Raw genomic sequence first — 21,272 nt, 5'->3', positions numbered from 1 at the left:
GAGCACAAAAGATCAAAAAAGACAGAAGAATTATAACAGATGAGAGGAGACTAAGGAGACACAGTAAAGAGAATTAAATATGAGATCTTGATGGGATCCTATGTTATTGGTTATGTAAGATGTTGGCATTAGGGGAAGCCAAGTAAAGAGCATATGGGAACTCTGTTTGCAATGGCTCTGTAAGTCTAAAATTATTTCAAAATAAAAAGAATTTTGAAAAAGGAATACAGGGGGGCGCCTTGGTGGCTCAGTCAGTTAAGTTTCTGACTCTTGATTTCAGCTTGGGTCATGGGCTCACAATTCATGAGTTCGAGCCCTATCTCGGATTCTGTCTCTCCCCCTCTCTGCCCTTCCTCTGCTTTGTGTGCTCTCTCTCTCAAAACAAATGGAAACATTTTTTTAAAAAGAAATATATATTCGTGAAATAATAAAAAATATTTATTGGTCTCTGCCCTCAGTTCCTGCTAATACTGTCTTTGACCCTGGTTCCTGTCAGAGAGTTCCTAAAACTCCTAAATTTCTGAGTAATACCAGTATTTGGTACAGAGTTCATAAGTCCCTTGAAATTTCCTGGGTGATAGGAGTCTTTTTTGTTCTGTTGAGGTAATTCTTGGTACGCTCCTGGGTGGACTAGTCACCAGAAAAACCAAGCCTTGATTAGCAGCTTAGAACTTTCAGACCTATTCCCCATTCTCTAGAGAGTAAAAGGGGCTAGAAATAGAGTTAATCAATCATGCCTCTGTGATGAAGGCTCTATAAAAATCCCAAAATTATGGGGTTCAGAGAGCATATATATGTGCCAAGAGGGTGATGCGCCTCTAACTCCACAGGGATAGAAGCTTCTGTGCTGGAGACTCTTCCAGCCCTCGCTCTATGTAACTCGTCATCTGGTTGTTCATTTCCAAGTTTTATTATATCCTTACAACAAACCAGTAAACATGTTGCCCTGAGTTCTGTGAGCCATGCTAGCAAATTACCAAAACCAAGGAGGGGGTCATGGGAACCCCAATTTATAGCCCAATCAGTCAGATATACAGACGACAACCTGGAAGGCTTGTGACAGGCACCTGAAACTGGAGCAGTCCTGTGAGGCTGAGCCCTCACCTTGTCGGACCTGACACTAACTCCAGGTAGACAGTGTCAGTACTGAATTAAATTGTAGGACACGCAGGTGGTGTTAGAAAATTAGTCTGTGTGGGGAAAAACTCCACACATCTGTGTCAGAAGTGTTGTTAAGTGTGTACTAGTATGAGAGCAAAAGAAAACACAAGAGTTTTTCCTAGACCATATTGCTTGTGTTTGCATTAAGAAACACTGGAAGGACACACGAGAAACCAGTAAGAATGGTTACCATGGAAACAGGCTAGCACAAGGATGGGGTGAGAGTGAGATATCTCAATGTTTATTATCATTTTGACTTTTGAACAACAAGAATAAATTTTCTATTCAAATTAAAATTTTAGTTTAAAAAAAGCAAAATAATAATAGCTTTCACATACACAGACAGCATCAAACTATAAAACTGATGATTTTAGGAAAATATCTACTAGATAAGACTATCAAACCTTATCAATCAGCTAACAAATATTTATGTCAAAATCCCTGCCACAGAACATGCACAGTGAAAGCAAATGGACTACATATCATAAGATACATGTCACTGTACAAAATTCACATTTAAACTGAATTTAGATAACCATGTACTTGAGTTTGTGACAGGAAAAAAGTAGCAGTGACTATGAACCAAAAAAGGATGCTCTGATATTCAAGAACAGGGTCCAACTCCTTGGACACCAGGAGGGCTGATGTTTACCAAATAAAAGGTATCAACTTCTAGGAATTGATATTTTCTTACAGTATATGACATTCTCCTCATGAGTCAGAGCCCTAGGCCAAATCTAATCTATGCTTCTTGATACCAGTAATAGGTCCTTAGCTCTAACCTTCGTCCTTATTTGTATATCTTCCAAAGCCCTTCCCATGACACCCTATAGTCATATACTCCTTGTCTCCTCTTGGCCAAATAACGTTCCTTTGGTCTATGATCTATTTTAAGCCAAAGCCTTCCAAGCTGGGTTCTGTAACCCTCAAAAGTACACTTGGGGCCATGGAAGTATCAAGAAGGCCAAGTACTACCTCTAGTTAATGCAGAGCAACTCCATTTTTATTTTTTTTAATGTTTATTTTTGAGAGAGAGACAGAGCATGAGCAGGAGAGGGGCAGAGAGAGGAGGAGAGACACAGAATCTGAAACAGGCTCCAGGCTCTATGCTGTCAGCACAGAGCCCAATATGGGGCTCAAACTCACAGACTGTGAGATCATGACCCAAGCCAAAGTCAGACACAACCGGCTGAGCCACCTAGGTGCCATAGTGACTCCATTTTAAGTTACTCTACATACTGTTTTATATAAATTTTCATTTGGAAAAAAAGAGTGGGTGGGGAAAAGAGTTCTGTTGCTAGAAAAACAAACTGAAAGCATTTATCTAAACTAAATATAAACTACTACATACAAACTAAGAAAGTGGAAACACAAAGACTAATAAAAAAGACTAATCTGGAAGTTCAGGTTCCCTCCAGAAGCAGTTCAAAATTAAGAGGCTTCCTTAAGGAACTTCTGAAAACAGACTGTCTCTCTAGGACCCACATGAATCCAAACACTCAAGCTGGATCAGACATACTCCATTTCTGAGGAGTAAGAAGCAAAATACTGTTTATCATGTACTCAAGTCCATTTACTTTTCTATATGTAGTAAGCACAACATCAGACATGGTTCAACATTAACACAAGATTCTACTTTACCTTCCGATCGTCAGGTACCAAATCCTGAAGCACCTTCCTCTTAGGCCATTCCTTGGCCAGTTCAGCAGAAGCCAGTTCCTGCAGGTGGTACACAGCTATCTTGGCAGAACGCCTCTGAACTCGACCCCCACTCTTTGGCTCCAGGCTCATCTCCTTTAAGCACTCTGGCTGTCCTGACTCTGGAAAGAATGAGATCTGCAAGAATGAGACATAGCAAAACACAGGCCTGAGACATGGCTTCCACCAAAGCCAATGATTAAGAGCTATCCTTCCTGCTCTAAGTATCAAAAGCTATTCACTAGCTTGCTAACCACTAGCATAAAGCTCCACCACCTTAATACGTATTTTGCTGGTATAAAACACTTCTTAGGGTAAAATCTGTTCTGGTTTAATAAGTAGTTAAAGGTCAAGACATAGCCACGTACAAAGACATGAACCTCAACCCATCCCTATCTCATACTACATACAAAAATTAACTCAAAATGAATTGAATGTAACCCATTTAACTACTAAACTTCTAGGAGAACGAAGGGAGATAATTTTTGTAATCCTGGATGTGATGGTTTTTTGATGTGTCACCGTGGTGAGGCTACAGTCATCAGTTATTCAAACACTAATCCATGTGTGGATATGAAGGTACTTCGTAGATCTAACTAAAGTCCAGAATCAGTTGACTGTAAGGAAGAGAGGTGTGACAGAAGAAAAGGCAGGAGAGATTCAGAGCATGAGAGACTCAATACTGCTGCTGACTTGAAGAGGAAGGGACCACGAGCCAGGGAACGTAGCTGGCCTTCAGAACCTGAGAACAACTCCTGGCCTACAGCAAGCAAGGAAATGAGGGCCCACAACTAACTGCATAGAACTCAAGTCTTAATTTTAACGAGCCTCAAAATGGATTCTCCCCTTGAGCCTCCAAAAAGGAATAGTCCTACTGGCACTTTGATGCCAGCCTGGTGAGGTTCTACACAGGGGAGCCAGCTGAGCTGTTGCTATACCTGGACTTCAGGCCTAATACACTGAGCTAATACAGCAGTTGTTTAGGCCATTAATTTTGTGATTTTTTTAACGTTTTACTTTATTTTTGAGAGACAGAGTGTGAGTGGGGAAGGGGCAGAGAGAGAGGGAGACACAGAATCCAAAGCAGGCTCCAAGCTCTGGGCTGACAGCTCAGACGCAGGGATAGAACCCAAGAACCGTGAGATCATGACCTGAGCCAAAATCATTCAACTGACTGAGCAACACAGGCGCCCCTTGTGATTTTTTATAGCACCAATAGAAAACTGGGTTGGGGGGGTGTGCCTGGGTGCCTCAGTTGGTTAAGCGTCTGACTTTGGCTCAGTTCGTGATCTCGCAGTTCAGGAGTTCGAGCCCCGTATCGGGCTCTTTGAGCTGACAGCTCAGAGCCTGGAGCCTGTTACAGATTCTGTGTCTCCCTCTCTCTCTCTGTCTCTCTCAAAATTAAATAAAAGCATTTAAAAAAAGAAAAGAAAAGAAAACTGAGCTGGGCAAAGAGATCTTAGAAACAACAACAACAACAAAAAAAAAAACATTACCCATAAAAGGAAAAATGATAAATTGAACTTAAGAGCTCTGCTCTTTGAAAAACACTATTGGGGTGCCTGGGTGTCTCAGTCGGTTGAGTATCTGACTCTTGATATCAGCTCAGGTCATGATCTCACAGTTGTGAGATCAAGCCCCGCATCAAGCTCCACACTGAGCAGAACCTGCTTGGGATTCTCTCTCTCCCTCTCCCCTCCCCAGCTTCTGTGCTCTCTCTCCCTCTCAAGATAAATAAATTTATAAAAAAATTTAAAACACTATAAAAAAATGAAAAAACAAGCTACAGACTGGGAGAAAATATTTGCAAAACGTGTATCTGATAAAGGACTTCTGTCCAAAAAATATAAAAAACTCAGAATATTTTCAAAACTTCATAGAAAGATAACAAAACTCCAATAATAAAGGATTTCAATGGCCACTTCACTAAAGAGGACACTTCACTGACAACTGACATTGCCAATAAGCAAATGAAAAGACGGTCAATATCATTAATCACTAGGGAGATGCAAATTTAAACTTCAGTGAAATACCACTGCATATCTAATAGAATGGGGCTAAGAAAAAAATGAAACTAATAGCAAGTCCTAACAAGGATACAAAGCAACTGGAATTCTCATATTTTATTAGCGAGAAGGCAAAATGGTGCAGCCACTCTGAAAAAGAGTTTGGCAGTTTCTTATAAAGTTAAATGTACATTTATCACATGACCTAGCAATCCCATTCTTAAATATTCACCCAAGAAAAATTAAATTTATTTTCACACAAAAGCCTTTTATGTGAATCTTTATAGTAGCTTTATTCATAACTGCCAAAATATGGGAACAACCCAAATGTTCTTCAACTGGTGAATGGATAAAGAAACTGTGAAACATCCATACAATGGAATCCTAGACAGAAATAAAAAGAAATAAATTAATGATACATGCAACACATGGATGAATCTCAAATGTATTATGTTAAGTGAAAGAAGCCAGACTCAAAAGGCTATATATTGTATGACTCCATTTATAGGACATTGTGAAAAAAGCAAAACTATAGGGACAGAAAATAAATCAGTGGTCAAATCATTCCAGATCTTGACTGTGGTAGTGACTATGTGACTATGTATTTGTCAAAACTCATAACTGTACACTAAAAAGGGTGAATATTGGGGTGCCTGGATGGCCCAGTCAGTTAAACGTCTGACCTCAGCTCAGGTCATGCTCTCACGTTTCGTGGGTTCAAGCCTCCCATCAGGCCCTGTCCTGACAGCTCAGAGCCTAGAGCCTGCTTCAGATTCTGTGTCTCCCTCTCTCTCTCTGCCCCTCCCCCACTCGCACTCTGTCTCTCTCAAAAAATAAACACTAAAAATATATATAAAAAATTAAAAAACAAAAAAGTGAATATTAATTATCATATGTAAATTATACCTTGAAACTGAACTCTAAAAAAATGAGGTAGGGGAAGCCTAGAAATGTAACAAGGGGAAAAAAGTCAAGACAAAAAAATTGGGATGGAAGAACCAGCTGGACAGAGATTTCCACAAAATTTCTAGCTAAAGCAGAATGCCTTAAGCTTTAAAAATACAATAATGAGTTTGCTTCTGCACAGATTACACACCGAACTCTGATTTCTCTAAATTAATTATGTTCAAAAGGCAGAAATAAGAGAACCAAGGAAAAACAAGGAAGGGAAAATAAAAGCATTCAAAGATTATAAGGGGATACAAATGAGGAACTGAGGATGTATGGGAAGATGTCGGGGTAAGGAGTCCCCAAAAAATAGATCCCCAAACAGGGTCTGGAAAGTAATCAGTACTCACAGGCCCATGCTCTGACCTCAGATGATACGCAAGTCCAGCCTTCGATTTATATGGCTTTCCACAGTGGTGACATTTCAGGGTCATCTCCTCCAGCTCTGCAGCCCCTTTGCCACATTTTCTGACATGGTACAGATATCCCATGATGCTGGTGAAGCTACTAGAGCAACTCTGAACACAGGAGAAAGGCCTGAACTATAATCTTACATCTTTTGACATGATTTCTCAATCTCTCAACAGCCACAAAGCACTCAACCACCATGGCATATAAATAGATCCTCTGGTATCACTAGACCCTCTCCAGCACTTCCCATTGGCACAACTCTTCCTTGGCCCTTGTGCCTGACCTAACGGCTGTCCTGTCTACCACCAACCGTGACAGTCCATCAGTTTAGTCAGCATTCAGGAAACTGGACCTGTGTGTCTCCTCTGTCACAGAGCTTCTTCTCTGGTCTGTGACTCGACTCCACCCCAGTATCAAACACCCAGCAATGGCAAAGCTCCTCACAGAGAGAATACTAAGATCCTTTTCATCACACTAAAGAAGGATGGTAAAGAAACTCCTTTGAACAAAGAGAAAGGAGGGGAAAGTAAGTTTGTGGAGAAGTGAAAGAAAATAAAGAGCTATTAATGAATTCAAAACACCTGGAAAAGCAAGAGCCACTCTTACACTGTAAGATGACACAGAACTAGGTCTACGAGAGAGAAGGAGAAATGGAAGGAAAGAACAGAAAGATGCTGACACAAGACTCCAGACAGAAGGAGACGCTGTCCCTGGGAGCTTACCTCGCGCATGCACCTGAGCTTTCCCAGTCTCTTCAGAACCGTTCGGAGCCGTTCTCTCTCACTTGGTTCGTCTATTTCATCTCCGGCCTTCAAAATGGGCTGGAAAGCAAGAGAAGCAAACAAGCGGATGATTCATGGAAAAGACAGATACAGAAAAAAAATGTATCATAGGAGAATCAAGGACTGGACTAGCACCTAAGCCGATGCCCATGAAGCTTAGTTATCTGACTCCTGGCTTTTTCCATCTTCTCCTAGACAGACAAGGAAGCAAATGTAATGCAAATAAGAGCTCAGAGCCTCTACCTTCCAGGAGACGAAGCTTTGGGGCTAACCTAAACACACAAATACCCACCGCAAAGGTTTCATTCTTCTATCTAAAATGTTATAAAGCCCCAAAGCCTTAGCCACCTCCACTGGGTTATCTGCACTCATCTAAGACTTCCAAACACATGCAGGCTCATACAGGACAGAAGATACTCTTACCAAGCTATTATGATTTGCCATCACGTGATACTTCATCCCCGCCAGTGAACGAAGTTGTTTCCCACAATGATGACAAGTAAACAATTCCTACAAGGAAGAAATACTGCTCAGTGTCAGGCTATTCAACAGAGAAACAGAATGTAACAAAGTCTTATCCAGATGCTCTCGTCTGTGTCTCCTTTATTTCCCAAACCCAACAGTCCATGAATCTCCAAACCCCACCACCTCTGTGTCACATCCTCAAGGGCAAAGAACTAAAAATAACTCATTTTTTAAAGGATAAGAATTACCATTTACTCAGTGTCAATATTTGCCAAGTAATGGGGTGGGCACTTAGCATGTTATTATTTCTTCTTGTCCCCTCAGGGACTACACAAAATTATGTTTATAATTTATAACATAAATGAGAAAACCGAGGTCCACACATAAAAAGCTAAATGACACAACTAGTAGGTAGCTAAGTGAAGATTCAAATCCAAGTCTGTCAGACACAAAAGCCTCTGTTTTCCCTGTAACACAATGCTGCAGCTTCTCCACAGTTCATCAGCACACCCGACACAGCGACAGTTGTCCAAGGAACTGGAAGAGGTCATAACCTTTACGAAATGCCACAAAATCTCTAACCTGTTTGCAGGTTTCCATATGTTTCTTTAAGCCCTCTATGGTCTTCCTCCCCACTGCCTGGCAGGTCGGACAGGAGACACTGCCTTTATCCACGATTTCTAGATACCACTGTTCCTCCACACTGCCTACAAAGGAGAGAAAGAAACACTTCATAATCTGCAGAATTCTCTCAAAACAGAAAGCATATTCCTGGAATTTAGTAAAAGTATCATAAAATAGTTTTTTCCCTTCCTGGGGAAAAGACTCTGGCTGTATATAATTGTCTAGAAATTTTTTTTCAGACAGTGAGGAGTTTCTGAGACTCCTACTCAATCCTCCATGACAAAAACCATCTGAGAACCACTCAAAAACCCATCAGCTTAAAGAAGTGGGAAACATTTTCTTTTTCTAGCTTTACTGAGGTTTAACCGACTATGGGCAACATTTTCGCAGTAGCATATAATAATGGGATACTGAGATACATAATAGCCAATTTGCTGTTTCCTGTGTGCCTGAGACATTCTTAAACGTTTTTAATTTAATCTCCAAGAAAATTCTGACTACCTTCATTATCCCTATTTAGAGACAAGGTAACTTAAGCTTGCAGAAGTTGACTAGATGAAGGCAGACCAGAAAACGAATTAAGAGCCAAAACTTAAAGGAGGGTCTGAACTGGCCTCCAAACCCATGCCTTAATAACTGCCTCCTTAAAGAAACTCTTTGCTACATCATTCCATGACCACCACCAACAACAAAAAACAGAGTAAGACACCTTGATACCCCAAAGGTTCCAACAGAAAACATACCTGCTGCATATGCTGGTGGTTCCTTCCGAATACGACGAGCCTGGGATTTAGGATTAGGTTGAGTTTTAGGCCGTTGCTTCCTCCCTACACAAGACAGAGACTTGAAGCCCAACATATCACCTTAGCTACTTGATCTGTTCCTATTCCCTCCTCTTTTCTACGCCCTACGGCCCACTCCTTCAACCACCATCTCCCTTAAGTTATGACAGGAAAAATAAAAGGCATTATGGAAGCCATTCCTTGCCAAAAAAAAAAAAAAAAAAAACAAAGGGCTCAGCAGTGCTCCAAGGGCCAAAACCTCAGCTCTCTCCCCTTTACCTCTAAATAAAGCCGAGGCACCCAAGGGAAAAGAATTAGCAAAGTTACTCCCTTACCATAAAGCTTATGCTTCTTCTGAGGAAATTCTCGATAGTCTTCATCTTCTTCCTGCCTGGGTTTCCTTTTTCCTTTGGTTGACACTCCACCTGACCCTGAAATACCACAGAAAAACAAACAAAACCCTCAGTATGGCTTACAAGTGAACATCTAGGCCTTCAAAACGTCATCACAAAAAAAAAAAAAAAAGAAAGAAAGAAAAGAAAAAACCTCATTTGACCTCCCTATTTCATTTTTTTAACTGTTCTCCATCCCAAGTGATCAATTGCTCCCTATGAATAGTAAATGCCTCTAAACTTCAACAGTGGATGAAATTGGTATAATGGGAAAGATGTTCAAATCATTTGAAGAGGAAAGGCTGATACCCATATAACCTAGAGGAGAAAGAATTTCACTCTAAAATAAAAGGACAGTTTGCAAAGCTTAACAGTGTGTGACACAGATGTGAGAAACGTATATGATAATACTTTAAGAACCATTTACAGCAGTTAACTCGAGAATGCTGTCTTTGAAATAAGGCAGAGATACTGATACCTTCAACACGTGAAGCAGCAGCTGGCTTGACCCTTCTCATCTTCATCCAGTAGGTAGATTTTCGGAAGGATGCTGGAAAATCACTCACTGGCTCACATGAAGAAGCAGACGATGAGCCGCTTAAGGAGTCCTCGTGAGGGATAGTGTACTGGAAACTATTATCCTTTATGGAGCACTGGGTCCTGCTGTTAATATGACACAAATATATATACCACAAATAGATTAAAGTGCCTATTGGTTATTTTATATCATTAGAAGATAAGTTGGTTACCAATGCAAAAACTAAGAAGCCTGATAATAAAAACAGGATTTAGACTGTAATCTAACAATTACAACGGTTGACCAAATGCAACATATAAATTATTATACTTCATTGCAGTATAATAAGAGAAAACTATGTAAGAGAAAAGTATATAAGAGAAAGCAGTACACATTAATGGTCACTCTGCACTCCAAGTAGGCATTCTTTCCTAGATTGATCAAAGAAATGAAAGTAGTCAAAGTAATAGGGTGTTCTATGACCCTTCAGAAGATCCAACAAACCTATAACCAGGCATCTCTATTTCTCTGACAGAGGGACAGTAACTAGTATCTCTGAGAATAAAGGAGGAAAAGAATAGTTTATAGGGCTCTAGTCTGATCCATCATCCCTCTCCCTTAGCCTCCTCCCTAAAGCTGGTGTAAGGGCTGTCCTGTCTTAATTTAGGCAACATGATTCTTAGTTCCCATGGTTAAAGAAAAGGTGCTGTCTTGTCTGAGATAGGCTGGCCAGAGAAGCCCGATATATACTGGGATCCAAGTTCCCAAATCCAAAGCCAGTCATGATGTGGTTAACAAAGATTACTGAGTAATTACAAAGTATCTTTTAGGAGGCTCATAATGCACAGAGGAGCAGCAGTTCTCAAACTGTGGTCCAAGAACCTCTGCAACATCCTTTTCCAGCTAAAGATCTGTGTGAGGCATGTGTTAGGTTTATGGTTTACAAAGATCACTCCGGATGCTATACAGAAGATGACCCATGGAGGAAAAGTGAATAAAGGGAGAAGAGAAGAGTTAGCAGTTTATTGTAATGGCATACATAAGAGATGATAAGGACTTGAACTAAGGCTTTGTAATAGGGATAAGTTGGCAGATTCAATATAACACTTTAAATGTTTACTTATTTACTTTGAAAGAAAGAGCGAGCACACAGGCATACAAGAGGTCCTAGGAAGGGCAGAGAGAGGGAGAAGGAGAGAGAGAATACCACGCAGGTGTGCTGTCAGCGCAGAGTCCGATGTGGAGCTTAATCTCATGAATCGTGAGATCATGACCTCAGCCGAAATCAAGAGTTTGCCACTTAACCTACTGAGTCACCCAGGTGCCCCTAGGTGACCATTCTTAAAAAAGTATATAAGTAAAATGTGATATATGCCTACAATGGAATACTACACAGTTATTCAAAGCAATAAACCACTTCTACACATACAGACATGAACATAACCGAAAAGCATACTGTTGAATGAAAACAGAAACAGAACAAGATCTAATGTAATTCAGTAAATTAAAAACAAATATACGAAAGGGGCACCTGGGTGGCTCAGTCGGTTGAGTATCTAACTTTGGCTCAGGTCATGATCTCGAGAGCCTGTGGGTTCAAGCCCCACATCGGGCTCTGTGCTGATGGCTCAGAGCCTAGAGCCTCCTTCGGATTCTATGTCACCATCTCTCTCTGCCATTCCCCTGCTCACACTCTCTCTCAAAAATAAATAAACATCAAAAAACAAAACAGAACAAAACAAAACCAGGGGTGCCTGGGTGGCTCAGTCGGTTAAGCGTCCAACTCTGGCTCAGGTCATGATCTCACGGTTCTTGGGTTCGAGCCCCACGTCGGGCTCTGGACTGACAGCCAGCTCAGAGCCTGAAGCCTGTTTCAGATTCTGTGTCTCCCTCTCTCTCTGACCCTCCCCTGCTCGCTCTCTCTCTCTCTCTCTCTCCCAGAAATAAATAAAACATTAAAAAAATTTTAATAGAAAAACAAATATACGTGTAAACAGTACTAGTTTACAGAGATTCATAAATATTTAAGGACAAATGTCAAACTTGCTAACATGGTTGCCTCTGGAAGGAGATGAAAATGGAAACCAGGAAAACACAAAAATAATAGGGGTTGATGATGTCAGTATACCATGAGCAGGGAAGAATTATTTTCACTTCTCTGAACATAAGATCCAAAATTACAAATTTAACACAGCAAAGTCCTGATTCTGCCGTGCTGCATAAGCCCACTACAACCCATCCCTCCTGCTGATTACAACTGAAAATCCTAGATTCTGAAAAGACAAGCAGGTGGGTTGTGGAGAGGAGTCAAAACTGGGAGAAATGACTCACATGGGGTGTGTTTCCTCTTTTTTTTTTTTTTTTTCCCTCACATGTGGCTCTGCAATAAGGGTGGGCCCAATGTGCAGAGCAGCATGGGCAACCTACATTCCAAGAGAAACCAGGAAAAGGAGTCTCTATAGACTAAAAAGTGTGAGGGACCTGTGGAAAAGAGATAGGCAAAGAAGGTGATTCCATAATTCTGTCTGAATTCATACAAATAACAGCTTAATCTGAGCCATGTATGTGTGGCGCATACCCAAATCAGCTTAGCAAAGGTCTCAAAAAGTGAAATAAGATTTTAACAAACTGCACAAGCCTCAGTCCAACTGCTGAGCTACTAGTAAAAGACTGACCCAAACCAGTGTATCAAAAACTTGGAGAAATGAAACAAGACTTGAAACACCTGAAAAAGTCTCCACCAAACCCCTGAACTATTCAAAACAGACTTCAACTATCATAGCAAAGACTCAGAAGAACCGAACTAAGGGGCGCCTGGGTAGCTGAGTAGGTTGAGCGTTCAACCTAGGCTCAGGTTATGATCTCACAGTTCATAAATTCAAGCCCCGCATCAGGCCCTGTGCTGACAGCTCAGAGCCTGGAATCTGCTTCAGATTCTGTGTCTCCCTCTCTCTCTGCCCCTCCCCCCCCAAAAATAAATAAACATTAAAAAATTTAAAAAAGAAAAAAAGAATGGAACTAAGATTGAACCAATGCCCTCAGAAGCAAAACAGAACTGATGGTCTGAACGGTAAACAGGTTACTTGCTAAAATGAAAACAACAACGATGGGGTGCCTGGATGACTCAGTCAGGTTTACGATTTCAGCTCAGGTCATGATCTCACAGTTCGTGGGTTCAAGCCCCACATCAGGTTCTGTGCCAATAGCTCAGAGCCTGGAGCCTGCTTTGGATTCTGTCTCTTTTTCTCTCTGCCTCTTCTCCGTTTGTATTCTGTCTCTCTCTCAAAAATAAATAAACACAAAAAAAATGGTTTTTGTTTTTTTTTTTTTTTAAATATTTTTTTATTTATTTCTAGGAGAGAGAGAGAGCGTGAGCAGGGGAGGGTCAGAGAGAGAGGGAGTCACAGACTGAAACAGGCTCCAGGCTCTGAGCTGGCAGTCAGCACAGAGCCCGACGCGGGGCCCGAACCCATGAACCGCGAGATCATGACCTAAGCGAAAGTCGGACGCTTAACCGACTAAGCCACCCAGGCGCCCCACAAAAAAAATGTTTTAAGAAAAACAGCAACAATCCCCCAGAAGATTCTAAAAAGACCCAAGGTCTATACAAATAATATTTACAATATTGGGAATAAATTCCAAAATTATTCAATACACAAAGAGACAGTAAAATGTGAATAATTCTGAAAGGAACAGGTAACAAACAAATGCCAACCCCAAATGATCTATGTCAAAACTACCAAAGATTTAAAGAAGCTATTATAAGTATGTTCCATGAAATAAAAGAAAACACACTTGAAGTGAAGGAAAAGATAGGAATTATCAGCAGAAAAGCAGAAACCAAAAAATAATAATAAAATAAAATAAAAAGAACTGAAATTTTAGAACTAAAAATTTAATATTTGAAATTTAAAAATAGGCTCAATAATAGAATGGAGATGACAAAGAAAAGAGCCTGTGAACCTGTAGACAGATCCATAGAAATTAACCAACCTGAAGAACATAGAGAAAAAAGACTGAAAAACAGTCAACAGAGTCCCAACAAACTGTGGGTGAACATCAAATGGTCTAACTTAAGTCTAGCCATAATCCTAGAAGGAAAGGAAAAAGAGGTTGTGGCACAAAAATACATTTTAAAAAAAATAATGATGGAAAATCACCCAAAATTAATGAGACATTAATTTACAGATTCTAGAAGCTCAATAAACACTCAAGAGGATAAACTCAAAGAAAAAGACACCTAGAAACATTTTAATGAAAATGTTCAAAAGCGACTGTTGAAAAAAAAAAATCTAGAAAGCAGCTAGAAAGAAATAACACATATTTCTGAATACGTATATATACATATGTATACATATGTGTGTATGTGTGTATATAACAACGATTTGAATGATCAAAGAACTTTCAATAGAAACCAAAGAGAACAGGTGCGCCTGGCCCGGGTGGCTCAGTCAGTTAAGCGTCAAATTTCAGCTCAGGTCATGATCTCATGATTCATGAGCTTGAGCCCTGCATCAGGCTCTCTGCTTGTCAGCACAAAGCCTGCTTCTGATTCTCTGCCACCTCCCCCTGTCTCTCCCCTGCTTGTGCACACACACACATACTCTCTCTCTCTCTCTCTCAAAAATAAATAAACATTAAAAAGATTTTTTTAAAAACTTAAAAAAGAAACCAAAGAGAACAGAAAACAGTGTAACATCCTTAAAATCTTCAGAGAAAAAATGTCTTAATCTGAAATTCTATATTCAATGAAAATAGTCTTTAGGCATACTTATTCAGATGAAAAAAAAAGGGAATTTGTTGTCAGCAGACTTGCTCTACGAGAAATGCTAAAGGAAATTATTCCAGCTGAAGGAAAATAATACTACAGAGAAATCTAGTTTTTAAGAATGAAGAAAGAACAAAAGAAATGGGTAAACATATTTAAAAAACAAAAAAACCCTCTTTAAAACTAAAGTTTAACATTAGCTGGCAAAGTTTTGAACATAGGTAGATGTAATACGTATGACAGCTATAACTTAATGGTCAGCAGACAGCGGCTTAAGGAATTTACATGGCTGTGAGGCTTCTGCATTTAAACAAAGTAGTAGTATATTAACTCTAAATAGCCTATGAAATGACAGGCATGCATATTGTAAATCATAAAGCAAGTACTACACATAAGAGAAAGAAAGGAAAAAAATAGAGAAAACAGCAAAAATCAAATATATAAACTAAAATCAGAGAGTAAATAAGGTATAAAGGAACAAAAAAAAAGATACAGAGAACAAATAATAAAATAGCAAACCTAAATCCAACCATATCAATAATTAATTTAAATGTTTATGGTCTCAGGACACCTGGCTGGCTCAGTCTTGATCTTGGAGTTGTGAGTTCAAGCTGTTGGAAGTAGAGATTGCTCAAATAAATAAATAAATAAACTTTAAAAGTAGGCAAATAGATGGATAAACAAATAAATGTTTACGGTCTCAACACTCCAATTAAAGTCAGATTGTTGTGGCACCTGGGTGGCTCAGCCAGTTAAACACCCAACTCTCGATTTTGGCTCAGGTCATGATATCAGTTTGGGAGGTCAAGCCCCACATCGAGGCTGACATAACATGAAACTGGAACTCTAAAAAGCTCTAGGTCTATTAGAGAAATTTAATTTATCATCAGAATTTCCCAGAAAGAAAACCCTAAGCCCAGAATGGTTGGTTCCACTGCTGAACACCACTACAATAAGGGTTTTCCCTTTATATATATTTTTTATTTGTTAAAGTTTATTTATTTTAAGGGGTGGGGGGAGGGGTGGCACAGGGAGAGAGGGAGAGAGAGAGAGAGAGAGAGAGAGCAAGAGAGAGGATCCCAAGCAGGCTCATGCTGTCAGCACAGAGCCCAACTTGGGGCTGGGTACCCGGAACCTGTGAGCTCACGACCTGAGTGGAAATCACTAGTTGGACGCTTAATCGACTGAGACACCCGGGTGCCCTTTTAACCTTTTTAAAGGGGAGGAGGAGGCATAAAGATCAAAAAGGAGAAAAGTAAAACTGTCCCTCCTTGCGATTATAGGTTTGTTTACAAAGAAAATCTCAAATAATAGACAGAAAAACTTCTAGAACTAAAAATGAATTAAGCAAGCAGCAGGACACAAGGTTAACACACAAAATCAACCATATTCTTAGATACTAACAACAACCACCTAGAAATGAACTTATAAAATAGTATCATTTAACACAAAAAACACATAAGATACCTAAGAACAAATCTAACAAAAGATAACCAAGACTTTTGTAATGAAAACTACAGCATGCTGGTGAGAGAAGTTAAAGATCTAAATAAATGGTAAAATATGCCATCTTCATAAATCAGAAATCTCAATATTGAAAATGGCAATTCTCCCCAAATTGACCTACTAATTCAATATAATACCAATCAATACTTTAGCATGCTTCTTTTTACTGAAATTGACCAACGGACTCTAGAATTTATATAAAAAGACAAAGAACTTAAAATAGCTAAAAATCTTTTGAAAAAGAACAATAAAGTTTGATGACTTATCCTATCTGATTTCAAGATTTACTCTAATCCTATAGTATCAAGACAGTTTAGTATTGGCAAAAAGAAAGATATGTATATCAATGGAACAGAATAAGGAGTCCAGAAACAGATCCACACATATACATATTCAAATAATTTCTGACAAAGGTGCCAATGTAATTGAACAAGGAAAGGGAAGTCTTAACAACAGGATAAATAATGAAAAGAAATTAACATTGACTCTTATGACACATCATGCACAAAAAATTAACTCTAAATATGTCATAGATCTAAATGTAAAACCTGGAAAACTTCTAGAAAAAACAAACGAGAAAATCTTCGCAATTAGGGATGCCAAAGTTTCTCAATAGAATACAAAAAGCATGACACATAAAGGAAAAAACAGTAACATTTAATCATTTTTAATGATAAATTTAAATTTTTTGGTCTTCAAAAGACACCATTAAAAAATGAAATGCAAACAAGACACTGGAAGGAAATATTCAAGACACATCTATCAGATAAAGCAACTGTATTCAGAACAGAATTTTTAAAAATACTACAACTCCATAGTAAGACAAACAGCTCAACTTTTTTAAGTGGGCAAAACATATGAACAGGCACTTCCCAAAAGATACATGAATGGCTAGTAAGCACATGAAGAGATGTTCTACATCATTATTCATTAGGAAAATGCAAATTAAAATCACAATGAAACACCACTATACTCCCATAAAATTGGCCAAAATTTAAGACTTATTCCCATACACTGCTGGCAGGAATATAAAATAATACCACCAATTTAGAAAACAGGTAATTTCTTAAAAAGGTAAACATAATCCTGACATATGGCCCAACCAACCTAAAATGGTATATCTTAGTAAACAAATTCTATCTTAGGCATTTATCAAGATTGAAAAAACATTTTTCTACACAGACACTTGCACGTGGATGTTCATAGCAGCTTTATTTTAATATCTCCAAAATAAAATAAGCCAAATGTCCATCAACATAGATGGCTAAACAAATCATGGTATATCCATAATGGAATTCTATTCAGCAATAAAAACTAGTTTTCATTCAAAAATCATTATTTTGAGTTAAAGAAATCATGCAAAAAGAAAACACACTGTATGATTTCATATCTATAAAATTCTAGAACATGCAAACCACTGTATGGTGATAGAAAAAAAGGTCAGTGGTGTCTGGAACAGCAGTAGAGGAAGGACTGGATTACAAAGGGACCCCAAAAAAACTTTTGGGAGAAATGGAAATGTTATCTTGATTGTGGTGACAGCGTTATGATTACTTATAAATGTCAAAGTTAATCATACTGTATACTTTAAATATGTAAACTAAATATACAGTATATCATATTTCTATTATACCCCAATAAAAGTATTAAAAAAATTTTTTATAGGAAATGGCAGTCCTCTAGGGCTAAAACCCACCATCCAAAAAATGGGAACAATATCTACTAGAAAGACTTGATAGTATCAACAAGCCATTAGGAGTCAAGTCCCAGGTGACTCCTCTTAGTAAACTGTCCTCATAGGAATTTCTTTACTGTCAGTATAGGACTCAGATATACCCATATCCCCTCCCGTGAATAAGTACAAGCACAGTAAAAAATATTTATGGTTCACATGATCAGCATGATTAACATCTTGGGAATTAAGTTAATATGGTTAAGGGATCCCTCCCTCTAGGCCTCTTTTAAAGGACTCACCAAAACCAGTTATCAAGTATTTCACAATATTTGTCAAATGAGGGTATTTGATTATTTGTAAAAACCCCAATTAATCTCAAGCTTCCCTCACTATAACTATGGCAAGAAAAAGTTCAAACAATATGATCATAATTGTAGTGACGTTATAATTTGTTGTCTGTGGCATTACTTTTCAATCTCAGCTTCTAATTACAAGGATGAAAAGTTTAACCTATTTTCAATTCCTCTCTGATCTGCCAAAAATTTTTAAGAGACTGTAGTTCATTCTCTAAGTGCAAATACTTAGATTTCATTAGAAAATTATTTTAGTTCATCTCAGTTTCTTTTGCAGCCACCATTCATTCTACCCAATCCTTAAATGCTGACATTCTTCAGGGCTTCATCCTGTAGTCTCTTCTAGGCTCACTTCTCTCCAACAGTTCTCAAACTTCACAATCTCCTAGAAAGTCGGTTAAAAATAAGGATTCCTACACCCTAACTCCTATGATTCTGATTCAGATTAATAGATGAGGCCCTATTATTCTTTATATTTCTTAACAATTACCCACTTGCTATTCCATTAAATGCTTTTATCTATTCATATTCTGTTCTCTATGAAAAATACCTTTTTCTTCTAGCTAACTGCAATATTCCTTGATTTTCTTCCTTTCTTTCTTTCTTTCTTTCTTTCTTTCTTTCTTTCATTCTTTCTTTCCTTCTTTCTTCCTACTCCTTGACTCTCACGTCTGTTTGGAAATGATTTGCTCTGGCAACTCTTCCCTTCTGAACTATCACCCCTTCCCCAAATGCTATATTAAATTCCTGTTTAAAAATATCTAATTACCCTCTATCATGTTGATGTACTTGCCTATCTTCCCTTTTAGATTAGTTCTGTGTTTTTCTTTCTGTATATCAAACCTACTACACAGCTGGCACATAACAGATACTTAGTAAATGTTATCTGAATGAATTAACCCCTTCAGTGAGTATCTAATTAATAAGAATCTATTTTGTACTAACAAATATGGAAAAGGTTAGCACATTCAGTCTACAAAATAATAAACCAGTCTTAAAGCCAAGCAGTCTGAAAATAAAAGGATTTCTTGCAGGCATTTTTGTCAGTCCGTCTCACGTTCACCAATGTTTTCATGAGTACATATTTGACGTATGAGGACATGCAAGGCTACACCAGGCAATACCTTCCATTTTTAATATAATTCGTGATTTTCTTTGCAAGCTAAGTTCTTCTCCCCTACATTAAGTTTAGACCCGCATCGTCCAATCAAGGTAGGCCCACTAGCTACAGGTGGCTATTTAAATTGAAGTTAATATTAAATACAATTTAAAACGCAGTTTCACAATCACAGTGGCTGCATGTCAAGTGCTCAAAAGCCATACTTGGCTATGGTCCTTTACGGTGGGGATACAGAACATTTTCATCATCACACAAGTTCCACTGGACAGCGCTGGCGACACAATTATAAATGGACCCAAGAAAACCTCACTTACTTCTTAGCTCCCACGATCTTCGTGCTCCTCTGCTGCTTAAAGGATGTGGGTTCCGGAGTCTAGCAAAGCGCAAGCACATGAGTGAATGCTAGGGACCTCTGAACCTTGACCACAAAAAGACGAATCCCCCTGTGCCCAGAAGAAATGAAGCTCTCCCGGGGCAACTACCTCAAACGGAAGGAAGCAAGACTTATTTGGAAAAGTGTGTCGTCCTGTTTTCCTACCGAGCCAAGGCAGGTAACAACACCATAGCCTTCATCTCCCCCATTCTCAAAGCCCTGTCCCAGATAGAGGCTCTAAAGGGGAGGCGAAAAGAGGGACAACGGATATGGGAGGTACTGGATATAAAAGGAATAGAAACTAATGGCAATCTGGCGAGGAACTGAGTCCAAGGAGGTGAGGAACCGTCAGCGGTAACTGGGGGGGGGGGGGGGGGGGGGGGGGGGGGGGGGGGGGGAAGGGGAGATAGGTAGAGCTGCCCTAGAAGGGTGGGGCCTACGATGGACTCTGATAAAACCAACTCTGAGCATGGGACAAAAGCGAGGGACCGCGAGTTGCGGGCTCGACAGCGCTACCCCTAAAACATAACGGTCAAACCAAGAAACTCACGGCGGGTACTGCACCGAGCCTGGAAGACATCACTCCCTCTCCACGCCTAACAAATCCACCCAAGGGCTCCGGCCAGACCAACGCCACTTCCGCTCTCCTCTTCTCTCCCGGATGTGGAGTCGGCGCCGCGGGGCCCAGGTCTGAACGTCTACTTCCGCCTGGCAGCTTCCGAGGGGGCTGCGACCGGAGTCACATGACGCGCCTCCCTCCTCTGAGACCCCGCCCCGGGAGGCTGTAGGTGGGCTTTGGAGCCTCAACACGGCCTCAGAACCCTTCCCTCTCGTTCCATCCGTCTGCGCGACACCCAATGTCCCCTCCACCTTCCATTCCCCACGCAGTACGACGAGTGGACTTTGTAGATGGAGATCAATTATTGCCCCTTTATTTATCTTAGAGAAATTACATACCCAGTCCCGCCCTCCCTTCCCCCAGGAAGAGTGGCATAGACGCTCTTTGATTGCTGAGGGCACAGGTATTGGAGGCAGTGGCTGAGCAGGAAAAAAGCTAGGAAAGGGCAGCTTGGTGAAGACTTGAGCCGGTCAGTGAATAATGGGGGCGGATCTCTTCTCATCTGTTAGCTTCAGGCCTCTAAACTTGCCCCGCTTTGGGGTGTTTTGTGTGTTTGAGCAATCCTTGAATTCTTTAGACACACTATGTCTGAGCCTCTCCCTAGGGGAGCTGCGCTTGAGTCTCTCCTTAGGGGGACTGTGATGGGTTTTCTCAAACTGTGTTGACCCCTCTTAGAATGACTGTGTTTGCTCTGCTCAGATTGACTGTGTCTGCTCCTCTCAGAAGGACTGCAATGAGTTCTGTCTGAGGAACCATGACCATCCCTCTTAGAGGGTCTGTGCTGTCTTTTCTCAAAAGGTCTGTGTCCTCTCCTCCCTGAGGGACTGTGATGAATCTTCTGAAAGGGACATCTCCTCTCAGAAGGACTCTGATCGCTCCTTTTGGAGAGACTACAATGGCTCCTCTGAGAAGGACTTTGATTGTTCCTTTCAGAAAGACTGCAATGGCTCTTCTGAGAAGGACTGCAACCTCTCCTCTCAGAGGGACTCTGATGGCTCCTTCCAGGCAGACTGTGATGGCTCCTTTGAGAGGGACTTCGATGGCTCCTCTCAGACGGACTCTGACGGCTCCT

The 21,272-nt window shown here is 39.9% G+C and overlaps 1 protein-coding gene across 3 annotated transcripts in view; it reads right to left on the bottom strand.

The window, feature by feature from the left end:
- ZNF512 (zinc finger protein 512) overlaps positions 1-20,236 on the bottom strand; it is a 31,818-nt gene extending 11,582 nt beyond the window's left edge. For 2 of the 3 annotated variants that reach the window (XM_039238466.1, XM_039238468.1), the window contains exons 1-10: positions 20,132-20,236; positions 19,523-19,581; positions 9,748-9,932; positions 9,213-9,308; positions 8,839-8,922; positions 8,054-8,178; positions 7,430-7,516; positions 6,947-7,045; positions 6,164-6,331; positions 2,803-2,997 (exon numbers count right to left, since the gene is read on the bottom strand). In XM_039238466.1, the coding sequence (XP_039094397.1) occupies positions 2,803-2,997; positions 6,164-6,331; positions 6,947-7,045; positions 7,430-7,516; positions 8,054-8,178; positions 8,839-8,922; positions 9,213-9,308; positions 9,748-9,932; positions 19,523-19,581; positions 20,132-20,161 (1,128 nt within the window). In that variant the 5' untranslated portion in view covers positions 20,162-20,236. The remainder of the gene's footprint in view (positions 1-2,802; positions 2,998-6,163; positions 6,332-6,946; positions 7,046-7,429; positions 7,517-8,053; positions 8,179-8,838; positions 8,923-9,212; positions 9,309-9,747; positions 9,933-19,522; positions 19,582-20,131) is intronic. The other variant, XM_039238467.1, reaches the window with a different exon arrangement.
- Between the last annotated feature and the right edge of the window lie 1,036 nt (positions 20,237-21,272).

This window comes from Hyaena hyaena, unplaced genomic scaffold, assembly GCF_003009895.1.
Source record: "Hyaena hyaena isolate Hyena2069 unplaced genomic scaffold, ASM300989v1 scaffold_140, whole genome shotgun sequence".
Classification (NCBI taxonomy): Eukaryota; Metazoa; Chordata; class Mammalia; order Carnivora; family Hyaenidae; genus Hyaena; species Hyaena hyaena.
The sequence above is the reverse complement of the archived record's forward strand: the minus strand, read 5'-3'. Positions and strand labels throughout refer to the sequence as shown.